At 35.2% G+C, this 16,803-nt stretch overlaps 1 protein-coding gene across 1 annotated transcript in view; it reads left to right on the forward strand.

The window, feature by feature from the left end:
- KIF18A (kinesin family member 18A) overlaps positions 1–16,803 on the forward strand; it is an 81,467-nt gene that overhangs the window by 597 nt on the left and 64,067 nt on the right. Inside the window, exons 2-6 of the mRNA XM_025928553.2 lie at positions 47–159; positions 8,471–8,840; positions 11,176–11,333; positions 14,651–14,755; positions 15,492–15,602. Of these exons, the coding sequence (XP_025784338.1) occupies positions 8,516–8,840; positions 11,176–11,333; positions 14,651–14,755; positions 15,492–15,602 (699 nt within the window). The 5' untranslated portion in view covers positions 47–159; positions 8,471–8,515. The remainder of the gene's footprint in view (positions 1–46; positions 160–8,470; positions 8,841–11,175; positions 11,334–14,650; positions 14,756–15,491; positions 15,603–16,803) is intronic.

The raw sequence follows: 16,803 nt of genomic DNA on the forward strand, positions 1-16,803 counted from the left end.
ATAAGGATTTTTGGTTTTCCAACTTACAAACTTTTTGTCCTGCAAGGTCCTGGTGTTAACTTGGCAAAGGTCAGTCGGGAACCTCCTCTGAGTCTCAGTTGTAGCGTCAAGATAAGACCTGCCAGCACTGTGTAACGGGATTGCCAAGAATCAGATGAGGTATGGAAGCGATACCACTTGGCAAAGTGCTTTGCAAATGAATAAGAACTCCTTTTACCCTCTGTTCTTAGTTTATGCAAGACTTTTAGAAGTTTACTAGGCATTCAGTTACAGAGAGATCAAGGCTAACTGCTGTTTATGAAAAGAGTTTATTTGTCCAGAATTGAATAATTTTGTATAATATATACTTTAGGTTATTTACTATGAACTAAGGAGTAGACTGTGTTAAGCATTCTACAGGGTTAGTTGGTAGTGTTATTCCACTACATTCAGGCCCTCTGGGAAGTATTTATGAACTTTGGTGCTAGAGAATATCGCATCCAAAGACTAGATAGTGCTTGTTAATAAGTTTCTGTTACATTGTAAGAATTGACTTTTTCAGTAAACAAAGATTATCTGCCTTTAACGGTAGTAATTAATCTCTTCTGTTACTGAGCAAGTATATAGAAGTACATAAAATTTTCACTTTAAAAGTGCATCTTGTCAATATCCATTGATAGCCTGAATCAATTAAAGTACACAATAAAGTCACTTTTATGGTAAGTCCATGAAATCTAGGAGGAAAAAATAGCCCAGATATTAGTGCCACCCTTAAACTCCATTTGAAATTTTTGTTCCTCCCTGATGTTTTTAAGTTAGTAGAAGCACTGGCTCTAACACTAAAGTTATTTCCAGAGAGGTGTAAGCTGCATAGAGACTATAAATGATATTGTGGAGGATAGTTCCTGCTCCTAAAAAATGTTTGTTGAACCTGAATCTAATTCAGATTTGAGTTTGAATATAAGAAATCATTTATAACTGTATAACTCCACACTCAAGATAATTTGAGCAACATCTCTGTTCCTTTGTTTGAAAATGTTCTGTTGTTATTCCAGTAGAGTGTAATCATTAGGGACTTGGGCTTTGGATTTAGACATGAGTCTACATTCTGGCTTCTCATTTACTAACTATGTCATCTTGGAAAAATTACTTGTCCTAAATTAAGTCTCTGTTTTTGTAAAATGGAGACTATTGTAGAGTATGCCTTATATGATTATTTTAAGGATTGAATAAGATGATGAATATTAAATGTTTACCATACCATATGTATGTCTGACATACATAACATGCTCAAATGATAATCATTGTTCATTAATAGTAGTTATCACTTTACTGATCTAATTTAAGAGTTCTCAATAGTATATTTGCTGAGAATAGATGCTGTTGGATATCCCACAAGCAGAAAGAAATCATACACTTTTGGTTTTATTTCAGTATTCATTCAAGAGCTCCTACGCTAGGCCCTGAGGTTTCTATCAAAAATAGACAAATATATATTTTTATTCTCTCTAAGAAAATTTCTAGAGATTAAATATTTACATCTGAAAGAGTAGTGATTTAAATACTTTGACTTCATATCCAGTTAGTCTGAGTTCAAATCTCATGTCTTGTGCTTCCAAGTTAACTTTAGCCAGTTAACTTAATCTCTCTATATTATATTTTTCCCATGATAATAATTCCTATATTATAAGATTGTTATGGGGATTAAATGAGAAGTATGTAAGTTGCTTAGCAATTTCTATGTGTATACTAAGAGCTCAATAGAAAATATTCCATAAATACAATGTTATTAAATGGAAGATTGTGCTTAAGGTAAATTTTAATAGTTTCTCCTTTGGTTTGTTTTTTGAAATAAAAATAACTAGTCTTGTTTAAAATCCAAATTCTACAAAAGAATATACAGTAGAAAGTAAGCCTGCCTGTCACCCAGACCTTCATATTTCCCCACCATGGGGCAACTGGTGTTACCAATTCCTTGTGTTGTCTTCCTGAGACAGCCCATGCATATACAAATATGTATGTTTTTAAAAATTCAAATGGTTACATGCCAAGTCTGCTATTCTGCACTTATTTTTTTGCACATATATTTTGAAAAGCTGCATTAGTGCATTCATTCATCTATTGAACAAGTGTGTTTTGAGTCGTAAATATTGAACAAGCCCTGTTCAAGTTTCTAGGTACAAATGAAGCCCATAGTCTCATAGTGCTTATATTCTAAAGAGGAAACAAGCAGTAAATATGTAACCAAATAATATTTTCCAGTTAATCTAGATGCTAAGAAGAAAAATAAAGCCCTTAAGAGATTAAAGAGGAAAAGGCAAGGTGACACTATTTTGAATGGAATCTTTAGGGAAAGCCTCTGTGTAGTGCTATTTGAACAGAGACCAGAATAATGAACTGAGAGATTAAGATTTGCAAGTGTCTGAAGGTAGAGGCTTCCAGGAAAAGAAGAGAAAGAGCAAGGTTATGAGGTTAGAATAAGACTGAGTATTTTAGGAACATTTAGGACAGTGTGACTGGAGCAGAGTATTCAAGGAGGAGGATAACATTTAAAGAAGGGGTTGAAGAGGTAGACAGGGCCAGATATAGAACCTACAAGACATGCTAAGGAGTTTACATTTTATTCTGATGCTGGGAAGTCATTGGAGAGTTTGGAGCTGGGGAATGACATGAGATACATAACATGATCTGATTGCTCTTGAAGAAGACATCAGTGCATGCAATCAATGAAGTAAATAAAATTTATTATTTACTTGCATATAACTGGGGGTGAGTGTAACTTATTTGGTTTATATTTTTTTCTTGGGTGAACAGGAGTGGCTTGTAAGTTAAGAATTTGCCTCTTCAACTTGGTTTATATTATCTTGCAGCTGGTGTAGAGAATTAGATTTTAACACCTCTTCATTAAATGTAGCAGAGGAATGAGCTTTTTTATATAAGTGAATGTCCCAGAAAATTGAATGTTACCCTTAAGTATAACATGGCATGGTGTCTTAACCACCCTCAATAATTCATATAAAAGATGATCTTCCCATTTTCCTAATTTTGTAAACAAGAAACTGGGTACAGTATGTAATTTTTTTTTTTTTTGATGCCTCAGAATCCTCATTGTAACTGCCTATTACTGCCAACTATAATATGTTGATTCTTTCAGAGAAATATATTGTATGTTTGCCTCTATTCTAAATGAGTGAGTTACTCTCTTGGATTCTGTGTCTGCTTTTTATAATTTATTAATTTACTCATTAATCAAATATTTGAGAACATGCTATTGACTAGGCTCACTACAAGAGATTAGGGATATAATGGTAAAAACATACAGTCCCATTAGCTATTATTTCTTGTCACTTTCTTATACCCTTTTCCAATCACATGTAATAATAAAATATTAGAGCTAGAAAAGGACTTTATCCTTTCACCAATCCTATCACTTTATAGATTAGCAACTGAAGCCTCTTCATTATTCTCATTTATATTCTACTTTCTCAAGACTAAACAAATACCTTTTTATTATAATGAACAGTGGTGTTGGAAGTATTTATCTTTAATGTTTTAGTCCCATCAATGAAATTCTAGCAGCTTACTTTTGGTTCTATTAAACAAATATAATTAGGAGTAGATATGACAGAATTAATCAGAAATTGTGATTCTATCTTCTGAACAGTCATCTGAAAAGAATGTTTGAATCAACACATTATTACACAGATAGCAATATCTAGGCTTTTCTTTTGTTGCTTCTTGGTCAACATGGTCAAAGAATTTGCTTTCTGTGTGCCTTTATTCAGAATCAACTAGATGCCCATCTCTTTTAGTTGGCCATGTCAGGAAAGAAAACTGGCATCATGCATTAATGTAGGAAAAACTTCATTTTTTAAGTTTATGTATTTATTTTGAGAGAGAAAGAGAGCAAGTGCACACGTGTGTGTCCTTGAGTGGGGGAGGGGCAGAGAGAGAAGGAAAGAGAATCCCAAGCAGGCTCCGAGCCATACACAGAGCGCAACGCAGGGGTCAGTCTCTTGAACTGTGAGATCATGACCTGAGCTGAAACCAAGAGTTGGATGCTTAACCACCTGAGCTACCCAGGCTTCCCCAAGACATCAGTGTATTTGAACATAGACTAGTTGTTTACATTTTGGTGATTCTGTTGACCTTGGGTGTTTTTATTAAGAAAATTATAGTCACTCCTTTGTTTTGAAAAATTGGAGAAATGTGTGATACTTTAGAAGTTAAGATCAATGTCTTTCTTAAAATCTATAACAAGTTGTAAAACAAAGTTGTATTTGAGTTTATACTTCTTAAACCCCTTTAGATATTTGTCAGTATTTCTACTTGATGTATTCCTTGAGTAAGATCATTTGCCTTCTAAAATACCTTCAGCAGTTTCCAGTAAACCGCAAAATTAAATCTAAACTTGATAGCCTGTACTTAAGATTTTCCAAATCTGGCCCCACTCTTATCTAGTTATAGCTTCTTAATGCAACCCACTCTGTTTCCTTTCGTTCTCTCCAGCTGCCTTAGGACTGGGTAAAGCTAAGTTGAGTATTTCTTTATATACTGTAAAGTTGCAATTAGCTAAAACGAAACAGCTAAAAGAAATGAGATTTAAGCAGATTGACCATGCTTAAATCAGTTATGTCTTCACCACAAGCTCTTTCTTACCACAGGCCTTCAGACTTGCTGCCTAAGATACTTTTGTCCCAGAGAGCCACTCCTCTTCAGTTTCTGTAAAAAGACACTCCACTAGACAAGCTTTTCTCAACTGCCCCATCTAAAATAGGAGCCCACACATACACTCCTGCCGTCTGTCCTGAGACCCAGGAAAATGCCTAGCTCATATTTATTTAATGTGTAACTAGTTTTCCTTCATGAAATGCTTTTTTTTTTTTTACCTGGTTAATAACTATGCATCCTTCAACTCTCCGCTCCTGTCACTTCCTCTAGGAAGCTTTCTAACTATTTGAGCCCCCCATGATAGTCTTACGTAGCACTATTAACCTTTATTTACCTTACAGTACTTGTCATAGTTACACCTTTACATATTTGTGTCACTATTTTACTAATACCACTTTCTCTCACTGCACTGTATATAATAATAATAATAATAGCAATGGTGGCAAACACTTGTAGTACCTACCGTGTGCCAGGCATTGTTCTAAGTTCCTCACAACAGCTCTGTGAGGTAGGCATTATTATTAGTCCCACTTTACAGATGAGGAAACTGAGCCACAGGGAGGTTACGTAACTTGCTGCCACAGCCAATAAATAGTAGAGCTGGAATTTTAACCTAAGGTATCTGGCTCCAACATCTAACAGTGAACGTATTGAGTTGATTCGTTAATTAATTCATTAGCAAGAGATCCCATCCAACCTTGAGATTCTAAGGTCTATTTTGAAATAATTACCTAATGTTTTGTGCTTATTTAACCATTTCATTTGTGTGTATTTTACCTATCATTGGGGGGGAGGGGAATTGTATCCGTCAAAATCAAAGCATTCAATATTCCTAAGAGCTTTTAGAAATGTGTATGGAGGTCAGTTTTTGGTGTCACCCGGAATGTGGGATGCTACTGGCCTATAATAGAGGTCAGAAATGTTAAACATTCTCTAATACATGGAACAGTTCCAAACAAGGAAGAATTGTCCTATCCAAAGGGCCATCATAAGCCCATTGGGAAACACTAAAAAGATGAACCATATCTCTGGCAAGAAGAGACAAGAATGGGGGTGGATAGGGGAGCGAATTGACATTTATTGAATGCCTTAATACACTTAATATTTGTTTTATCTTTTAGCCTTCACAACTATGAGGTATTATTTCTTTAATACAAATGAGAAACCTGAGACTCAATGAGGTTAAGTAACTTGTCCAAGGTCACAGAGGTGAGGCATAGGTGCTTTGTGGAACTTGGCTAGTCAGAAGGTAATTCTTCTGGATGGAACCTGACTGTTGGAATCAAAATGACCATCCTTCCCTCTTCAGCATTCTATTTTTGGGGAAAGACAGAGTCCTAAAAAGGGAGTGCTGTGTCCAGTGTCTCCTGCTTTTAGATTACTTCGGCCTTCTTTGAATTCTTCCCAAAAGTGTATGGTTTTATCATTGTTGATATTCATCCCATTTTAAAATAACAAAATATTGGGGCATCTGGCTGGCTCGGTTGGGCAGCCAACTTCGGCTCAGGTCATGATCTCACAGTTTGTGAGTTTGAGCCCTGCGTCGGGCTCTGTATTGGCAGCTCAGAGTCTGGAGCCTACCTTGGATTCTGTGTCTCCCTCTCTCTCTACCCCTCCCTTGCTCACGCTTTGTGTCTCTCTGTCAATAATAAATAAATGTTAAAGAAAAAAATTTTTAAATAACAAAATATTTTCTTCTAACCTTCCCCCTCCCCCACACCATTTCTTGGCTCACTTTTGTATTATTATTACCTGTGTTCACTGAGTCTTCTCTCATCAGGTTTTTGTCCCGTCTTCCCATAGAACTTTTCTTCTAATCGACTTCCATGTTACTAAATCTCATGGTTACTTCTTAGTGTGTACTTTATGTATTAGCAGTATCTAACACAGTTGATGATCCTGTCCTTCATTTAAAGATTCCCCAAAATCTTAGTGACATTTGAAACTCTAAAAACTATTAAAAGCTTCAGAGAGCATTAGGACTCTGAGGACAAACTGTACTTTTTTAACTTGGGTTCTATCCGCCTTGACATTTCTAGATTTCTAGATCTTCCAACACTCAGGCCAAGAACTTTGGAGTTATTCTTGAATCCTATCTTTCTCTCATACTGCACATCTATCAGGAAAATCTATTGTCTTTACCTTCAGAATACATCCAGAATATGACCGCTACCTGCTTCTGAGTTGACAGCATCATCTCCTGTTTATATTACTAAAATGTTCTAACTAGTCTCTATTCCTTATAGTGTGTTATCTACGCAGTAGTCAGAGTGAGCAGATTATATCACAAAACAAAAAATTAAATGACACACACACAAAACCCTGATAAATCTCTCTGCCTGAAGTATAAGTCAGACCCTGGGCTTCCACTTAGACTGAAACACTATTGTTAAACCACATACAACCACAGCTAGGCTGCCCAAAAACCAAGCTTTGGCTTTCACAAGAACTTCAGCACTATTTTAGTTTGGGTTATGGGAATGGACAGGAAAAGATCTCTCAGAATCATCATGGTAATGAAGGGAAAGTCTTGGCTTTTGAACTATTTTTAATAAAAGTGATCTTGGCTGCAAGCCTGTTGGCAGTGTAAATTGATACATCCAGACTCTTCTCTACCTGTATCTTCACAAACCCCTGTGTTTAAAAATAGTTACAAGGATGCCTCAATTAGTTAGCCCAGGCATGAAGGTGATAAAGATGGCATATACACGATGATGTGTTCAGAGATCCTAATCTGCTCTGTAATTCTATAAGTCTACTGTACGTCAGTGATGGTAGGTTTAAAAATTGTCTGATTGGAGTGCCTGGGTGGCTCAGTCAGTTAAGCATCCGACTCTTGATCTCGGTTCAGGTCCCAATCTCATGGTTCATGAGGTTGAGCCCCATGTTGAGCTCTGCGCTAAGCATGGCGCCTGCTTAGGATTCTCTCTCTCCCTCTCTTTTTGCTCCTCCCCTGCTTACGTGCTTGCATGTGCGTGCTCTCTCTCTCAAAATAGATAAACTTCAAAAAAATTTTGGCTAGACTGTCTCACATAAAATTAAATAGTAAAAGTGAAGATAAACTAACAAAGATCAATAATTTGGAAACCTCAATTATCCAGAAAATAACCTAGAATCTAAAAGTTAAAACTAAGAAAAAAAATTAAAAACATTTTAGATTTTCTAATGTGTTTATTCATCAAATAGTTATACAGTCTACCATGTGTCAGGCACCGTTTTAGGCTCTTGGAACATTATCAGTAATCAAAACAGATTTAAAAAAATGCATGCCTTTAAAGAGTGCATAGTTTACCTGGAAGAGAGAAAATAAACAACAAATACAATAAATAGGTAAAAAATACATACTATTTGGAGTTGGTAAGTGTTTGGGGGGAAAAAGCTGTATAAGAGTAATTAGGCATTGGTTTGGTAGTTTTAATAAGTCATGAGGAGGGCAACATTTGAGCAAGGACTTGAAAGAAGCGAGGGACTTAGTCATGCAGATATTGAGGGAAGCATTTTGTAATAGAATGGCTAGTGGAAAGACCATATTGGGGTGCCTGGTGTGTTAGCTGGAATGGAGGGAACAAAGGGAAGATCAATAAAATGGGAAATTAAGACCATTTAGAGAACTTAAACATGTACTCTGAATAAAATAACGACTGGAAGGTTTTGAACCAAGGAGTGAAATATACATTGTATTTTTTAAATGTACGTATTTCCAGTAACATTTACCAGGTGAGTAGAATAGAATTATTCATAGTTTTTTTAGTGACTGCTACATTCCAGTCATATTATAATAGAATTAATATTAATACTTTATTTTCCTTTTTAATTACAGAGAAATATTCAGGCTTTCACATAAACACAAGCAAGATAGTCAATAATGTCTGTCACCGAGGAAGACCTGTGTCACCACATGAAAGTAGTTGTTCGTGTGCGTCCTGAAAATACAAAAGAAAAGGCAGCTGGATTCCATAAAGTGGTCCATGTTGTGGATAAGCATATCCTAGTTTTTGATCCCAAACAAGAAGAAATCAGTTTTTTCCATGGAAAGAAAACTGCAAATCGAGATATTACAAAGAGACAAAATAAGGATCTCAAATTTGTATTTGATGCTGTTTTTGATGAAACTTCAACTCAATTGGAAGTTTTTGAACACACTACTAAGCCAATTCTTCGTAGTTTTTTGAATGGATATAATTGCACAGGTAATTATTTCAGTTAGAGTTTAATTTTTCCACCTGATTTCAGTTTTACATTAGAATGTACATCAGCTTGGCCCATTCTTCTAAATATAATCAATTTTAAGGTGCTTTTTGCTAAAAATTATTAAGTTCAGGAGTATTTCGCTGTAAATGTAGACTTTCTTTGAAATTCAGTTATCACGTGCTCACTTCGGCAGCACATATACTGAAATTCAATTATCACATATAACATATCTTGAAACTCTCTCTTCTAGAGCTTTGCTATGGTCCCTTTAGGCAGTCATCTTCTCAGTTTCCTATGTTATTAAACCACACATGTCTTGTAATTGATGCCAGATTTCTCACAATTTAATTCATTAGTATTCTCTCCGCTTACCTATACAACGATCTATCCCTGGGGAATAGTTGGACATTTCATTTATAGTACCTTGAAATAAAAATGTTAAAAGGCCATGTTAATTGAGTACCATGTGCTATTTCAGCATATCTTCAGCCCAGAAAGCATCTCTAGTGTTCTGGATAGATCTCTAATTTGCCTTTCAAAACAGCCATGTTCATTTCCTAGAGAGAGATCCAAAAAGCCAGTTAATTCAGTGTTTCTAAGGCCCTTAACACTATTATTTATATCTTATTTTTGTAATTACCACCATTTATGACATTTTCTTTGAGATACCCCAAAACTGTAACATGTTTCACTATCTCTGACTCATTCAGTTTTATTACAGAAGACTTACCGTCTTGGTCAAATAAGAATAGAATGTGGTTTATTGATTAGAACTGCTGTGATTCTCATTTTTAAGTGTATATTTTCCTCATTCATGAAACTCCATATTGTCTCTAGAGATTTTTAAAATTTTTCTTGACTCCAAATGAAAAAGTCTCCACCAAGCAAATAGTGAATTTCTGTTTTCTTCTTGACTTTGTTTTACACTATGATCCAACTGTCTTAAGACTTCTCAGTTTACCACTAGCTTACATAATATAGAACAAAATGAAACGTGTCAGTTCAATTAATTCTGTTGAAAAGTATTTTAGTAGTTTGTTAATATTTGGTTTAGCAGGGAAATTTAACTTATAAAAATATTCTTACCAGTAATAATATGAGGACTTAATTGTCTTAATTGATTATTATGTCAGGAATTGCCATATGTAATTCAGAGTAGCTTTTTGTTTTTTGTTCTTCAAACATCACTTTTATGTTATGCTAGAGAGAATTGTGAAAACAAAGTAATTTGCCTAAAACAAATTTTATTTTTTTTAATATTTTTTTTAATGTTTATTTATTTCTGAGACAGAGAGAGACAGAGCATGAGTGGGGGAGGGGCAGAGAGAGAGACACAGAATCCAAAGCAGGCTCCAGGCTCCAAGCCATCAGCACAGAGCCCAGCACAGGGCTCGAACTCACAAACCGTGAGATCATGACCTGAGCCGAAGTCAGTCACTCAACTGACTGAGCCACCCAGGCGCCCCTAAAGCAAATTTTAAAAAGGAATTTTATAAATGGCTTCTATTGGAATTCATTTATTCAGCAAACTTGCAGTGGATATCTGCTTTGTTTCAGCTGATTCGCTATTTGTGAAGGATACACAGTTTCAGACTTAGAGCTTACAGTTGGAAATACAGGGTGATACAGGCTAGAATAGAAGGATGTGCAGCATACACTGAGAACTCAAATGAGGGAGTACACATATCTGCCTGTGACATGGAAAAGTGACATGTGTGCTGAATATTTAGAACAGGTGTAAGTGTTCCAGCTGGATTAACTGGAGGAACTCTTCAATGGAAAAGCAGTGGAGTAGATAAGGAGCAGCACATGTGAAGAACGTCACACAATCTAATATGCCTAGACCACAGCAAGGAAGGAATAGGATAGAGAGAGGGCTTAATAATATTAATATTCCAAGTGGAGGAATTTCTACTTTCTCATATAGGACTGTGGAACAATTAAGGAGATTTAACATATTCGATTTTGTTTTCATAAAAATAACTGTACAAAATTCTAAGAGATGAATTAAAGAAGATTGAGACTAGGTGGGGATACTGATAACTGATTAAAGGTTTTAAGAGTGCTGTAGAGGAAAGGGAGCAGATGAGCTGGGGCGGGGGTGGGGTGGGGGGGGGAGTAGTGGTACCATTAACCAGAATAAAGAATACAGGAGTTGAGAGTAGATTTGTGCTAAAATTCCCAGGTTTTAGGATAAGTCTAGAAGTTAATTTTGGATCTAATGAGTTTAAGGTTATGTTCAGGATATACAGATAGAACTCTCCACTGGACAGTGGATATAGTAATGTTGTGTGTCGTAATAAAGAGCTTTGATCCCCTTTTATAAAAATTTAGTACTTGCATATGGTGCCACTGGAGCTGGGAAGACCCACACGATGCTAGGATCAGCTGCTGAACCTGGAGTGATGTATCTAACGATGTTAGACCTTTACAAATCTATGGAGGAGATTAAAGAAGAGAAAGTATGTAGTACCGCAGTTTCTTATCTGGAGGTGAGTTGACAATATCATTCTTTAGATGAGTCAATAGTATTACAAAATCTTTAAGACGTTCCATGGCCTATTCAAACTATTCTATCATATAGGAATTTTCTTATGAATGTATAAAATCATTGAAATTCCTGCTCTTAGGTATTTGTTATGCATCTTTATCTCTTTCTGCTGAGTATGTTATTTTGGCCTAATTTCTGAGTAGCATGATTAGCACAAAGACCTTCCAGATACCCTTCACCCAGATCCCCCATATTTTACTACCTTTACTGCCTTTGTTTTTTCCCTTGGTATGTGTGTGTCTTCCTCTTTTTTCTAATCTGTTTAAGTTACAAACTTGTAAAAACAAGAATAACCACTGAATAGTTATCAAAATCAGGAAATTAACAGTGATAGAACACCATTACCTAATCTATAAATCTTAATGAGATTTTGCCAATTATTCCAATGTTGCCCTTTTTGAAAAAGGAAATCTAAGATCATAAGTTGCATGCAATTGTCATATCTCTTTAGTTTTAATTTGGATTTTTTTTCTCTGTTTTATGTCACTGTCATAAAACCTCTAATTTGTGTTAGTCAGCAATTGGATTCAGGTTCTAAACTAGCAAGAACACCGTAGAAGTAATGTTGAGTTCTTATGGTATCATAACTTATAGTCCCATTACTGGTTTGGTTAACTTTGATCCATTTCATTATGTTGATGTAGGCAAAATTTCTGCCCTATAAAGATATTACTTTACCCTTTATCCTCTTACTCCTCAAACTTTCATCTATTACTATTGGCATCCACTGATGATTCATGCCTGAATCAGTTATTATGATGGTAGATGATAGTGATACTTAAATTCCATAATTTCATCTATAGTCATTCCTCACTTTCTCCTATACAGAAAGAGCTTTTCCTTTTCTTTATCAGTGTGGACTCATGGTTTCTTAATATTATTTAAGAGCTTATAAACCTTTTCCATAATTAAAGCTCAAATTATGCTAGATTTGACTAGTCAGGTCTCCTTCATGTTTCTCTTGTGTCCTTTTGACATACGCCATCATTCTTTGAGGACTTCTGCTTTCTTAGTAATAGCTGACATTCAACAAATCATAACTAGGTGGTAGGCACTCTTAACTTTGTGTTCAGATAGTGTTTCAGATACCAGTGCAGAAACAAATCTGTGATTTTACTGCCTATTCGTTTGTGGTATCGGAGAGAACATTTCTACTGGTTACAGCTCTCTTATTGACATCTTGTAGTTTGGTTCCTACTGAGAAAGTTTCTTCACATTTCAACAATTGATTAAGATATGTAGGTTGCTGAAAAAACTCATTGTCTATAAGTAAGTGTTGAAAAAATTGCTTTGAACTTAATTGGGGAAAGAGCATAGCAGTATTCATTATTTCTTCCTTAGATCCTTTTATAACTGGGGGAATTCTAAAGTTTGGTTATTTTTATAATGTTTTTAATTGTTTTTTCTTTTAATCTGCCTTCATGTTATTAATGGTAAGGAAGGCAATGTCTAATCTAGTGGTTTTTCACTCAGGCTCTGCACCCAAGTTGGCTATGGAGCTTTTTAAAAATAGACATACCTAGGTATCACCCCCTGGACATTTTAATTTAATAGGTCTGGATTGTGGTTGAGACATCTTAGGTTTTTTAAAAGTTCCCAGGTGTGGGGCGCCTGGGTGGCGCAGTCGGTTGGGCGTCCGGCTTCAGCCAGGTCACGATCTCACGGTCTGTGAGTTCGAGCCCCGCGTCAGGCTCTGGGCTGATGGCTCAGAGCCTGGAGCCTGTTTCCGATTCTATGTCTCCCTCTCTCTGCCCCTCCCCTGTTCATGCTCTGTCTCTCTCTGTCCCAAAAATAAATAAACGTTGAAAAAAAAAATTAAAAAAAAAAAATAAATAAAAGTTCCCAGGTGATTCTGATGTGTAGACTGGCTTGAGAATGATTGTTCTAATTGTGTATTTTGTGTGATTGAAATGGGTAAGGGGAAGCGTTTGAAAAGTGACTGCTGCTTATCAGAAAAATAACAACCAACAAAAATTATCTCTTTCGATTTTACTACTTTTAAGAATTTATTACATTTTGGGGCACCTGGGTGGCTCAGTTGGTTAAGCATCCGACTTCGGCTCAGGTCATGATCTCACGGCTCGTGGGTTCGAGCCCCGCGTCGGGCTCTGTGCTCAGAGCCTGGAGCCTGCTTCGGATTCTGTGTCTCCCTCTCTCTCTGACTCTCCCTGTTTATGCTCTGTCTCTCTCTGTCTCAAAAATAAATAAACGTTAAAAAACAAAATTTTTATTACATTTAAAAATTATCATTCATTGTAGAAAATCTTACCAGAAATGAAGTATCACTATTGGCTATTTATTAGAACATGGAAATAACTTAAAATATTTCTTAAAGCCTTAATTCTCTGTGTGTGTGTGTGTGTGTGTGTGTGCGCGCGCGCGCGTATGTGTTTAAGTTTTATCACTAGTTGTAGTTGTCATTTGTTTGGCAAGTAGAAAATTCAGTAACTTTGATAAATTCATAAAATCAATAGTACCATTTTTATGCCTTGCTTACAAAATTACTAAAAAATATATATATTGCCAGAGACATAAAATACAGATGTGTATTCAATGCCATGCAGTAGGGTAAAGCTATTTGGCACCATTCTGCTATTACTTTTGTGACCATGGACAAATCACTTAACCTTCTAGGGCCTCAGTTCCCCTCATCATTCAAATGAAGTGTGTGTGTGTGTCTCTGTGTGTGTGTGTGTGTGTGTGTGTGGTGGGGGGGTCCTATTATGGAACTTATTAAGAATTGCATATTAAACTTAATGCAATTAAAAGATAAATGAAATATATCCCTGAGTATGGGTTTTCTTTAACTTTTAAGCTCTAAAATTTAAAAAGTTTTGACTGTTGGGGCATAATAAAATAACAAATATCTTCAGTAAGAACCATGGCATCTCCATATAACTTACTAGAATCTCCCAAGACCTTATGTCCCATATATTTCCAGAAAATAGGAAAAGACACATCCAGCTATCTTATTTGTTTCACTGTAGTTATCAAACTAGGAATTATGGAGTAAGAATATAATGACTCACCTCTAAATTTCAGCTGCACACCTAGGTAATAAAACTTCTGTTTTCTCAGACGATAGAAAATTAATGGCAACAAGAGGTAGAATGGGTGAGATGAATGAAAATGAGTTGACGCTTACCTTTAAGATGTAATTCTAATACAACCTTAAATCAGTAGCATATGTGATGTTATCACTATTATTTCAACATCAGTGCTAAAGCAGTTGTTTTTGGGTTTTTTTTCCCCCTTAAGGTATATAATGAACAGATTCGTGACCTCTTAGTAAATTCAGGACCACTTGCCGTTCGGGAAGATGCCCAAAAAGGGGTAGTTGTTCAGGGGTTGACTTTACATCAGGTATGTTTATAAATGTCTTTTTCCTTATGCTAATAGCAAGTGTGATCATTTAGCCATTTACTTTTTTTCCATTGTGTTCAAGATAGAAGAAAAATAATGAAGTGCAGAGTTAAAATAATCAGAGTGTATCTTTAGTATTATTTTGTTTCTCTTTGAAATAATTGAATGACCTTTTCTTTTAAAAATCTACTTGAAAATTTAATACCATGTGTTCTGCATAATACATTTATATTTTATCTCCACAGAAAGAAAAGATTTTATCTTTTATTTCTCATAGAACACCAAACAAAGTATAGTTGACCCTTGAACAACATGGGTTTGAGCTGAACGCGTACTCTTATATGCAGATTTTTTCTTATAAACACAGTACAGTACTGCAAATGTATTTTTTCTTCCTTATGATTCTCTTAATAACATTCCCTTTTTTCATTTATGGTAAGAATACAGTGTATAATACATGTAACATGCAAAATATGTATTAATCACCTGTTCCTACTATCGGAAAGACTTCAAGTCAACAGTACATTATTAGTAAAGCTTTGGGGAAATCATAAGTTACACATAGATTTTCAATTTCCTGGAGGGGAGGGGTGGGGAATATTTAATGGGATTCAATTTATAGAAAACGTTTTCTACCTTTTATCTTTAAAAGTCTTTTTTCTTGTTGAAAGTTTATTAAAAATTTCAAAGATAGATGGCTAATTTGTATATTTTTCTTTTACTTAAACTTTTCTAGCCCAAGTCCTCAGAGGAAATTTTACAGTTGTTGGATAATGGAAACAGAAATAGGACACAGCATCCCACTGATATGAATGCCACATCTTCTCGTTCTCATGCTGTTTTCCAGGTAACAGGCCATTAGACTATTGCTCTTAAAATTCAATTTAAAATGAACAAAGCCAAATTCATGTGTGGTAGTTTTCACATATACAAAGAAAATCCCTTCATCTGTGGACTCCTTACTCAGTATTTCCTTAACTCTACAGCTTTGAAAAGATTTTATCAAGAATATTCCAAATTGAGATGATGTAAATCGGAAGTATAAAGTTTTACATGTGTGAAGATACAGGATAGTAAGGTAGTAGTGTTAGAGGGTTTTTTCCTTGAGTTAGTTGTTTTTCTTTTTTTAAGTTAGCAAAAATATTTAGTCTTTTCTAAAGATAACCTTATATTCAGAGCAAACTTTCTCTTTATAGATCTAGATTTACAGAACCAATAAATTGGGGAGATACTGATTCACTTTCTAAAGATTTCACCATAGGGACTATGTGAGTAGTTGCATTCCTGAAGGACATTGATTGCATTGTTACAGTTCTTTTTAGGAATACAATTCTAGAAAGAGTTAAAGCATAGGTTAATAGATATTATTTTTTGTAGCTTCTGGTCCTGTTAAAATACAAATTATTTTATAGCTTCATTCCGGATTATATTATTGGAGCACATCTTATAAAAGAAATTGACATAGTTGAAAGAATTCATATCGGAGGCAGTCAAGTCATTCAGAAAGTCTCTAGTCCATAAAATTTTATTAATCTTTTCTGTTCTTTCCAATGACTCTTCATTTATCAGTGGTCATGAGAGAAATGTTTATCTGTGACACTGAAATTTCCCCAAAATGTCTTAGACCCTGCTTTATAAGAATATTAGCAAAGAGTTTTATAATGGAATAATAGCTAATCTTCTCCATCTCTTTTAAGTTTGCCACTTAGCTTATTTCAATTAAACTATAAAGTAGCCTAAATTGGCTCAATAAACGATGCTGTATGCCAACGAGCTGAACATGACAAGTACATTTTACTATTTTTTTTTATATGGGATATTTTCTTAAATATAACAACATACAACAATTTTGGGAATTAGAATACATTTACTCTCCAATTTAGGCCGACATCAAATGCACCTTTCCTTTAGGAAAAGTCCCCGGACAAAGGCAAAGCATTCTGACCACTGCCTTTGGTTTTCTGTTAAGAATATTATTTCTATGGGAATGCAAGCTGGTGCAGCCACTCTGAAAAGCAGTATGGAGGTTTCTCAAAAAACTAAAAATA

Source organism: Puma concolor, chromosome D1, assembly GCF_028749965.1.
Source record: "Puma concolor isolate L17-30 chromosome D1, mPumCon1.1.hap2, whole genome shotgun sequence".
Lineage (NCBI taxonomy): Eukaryota > Metazoa > Chordata > Mammalia > Carnivora > Felidae > Puma > Puma concolor.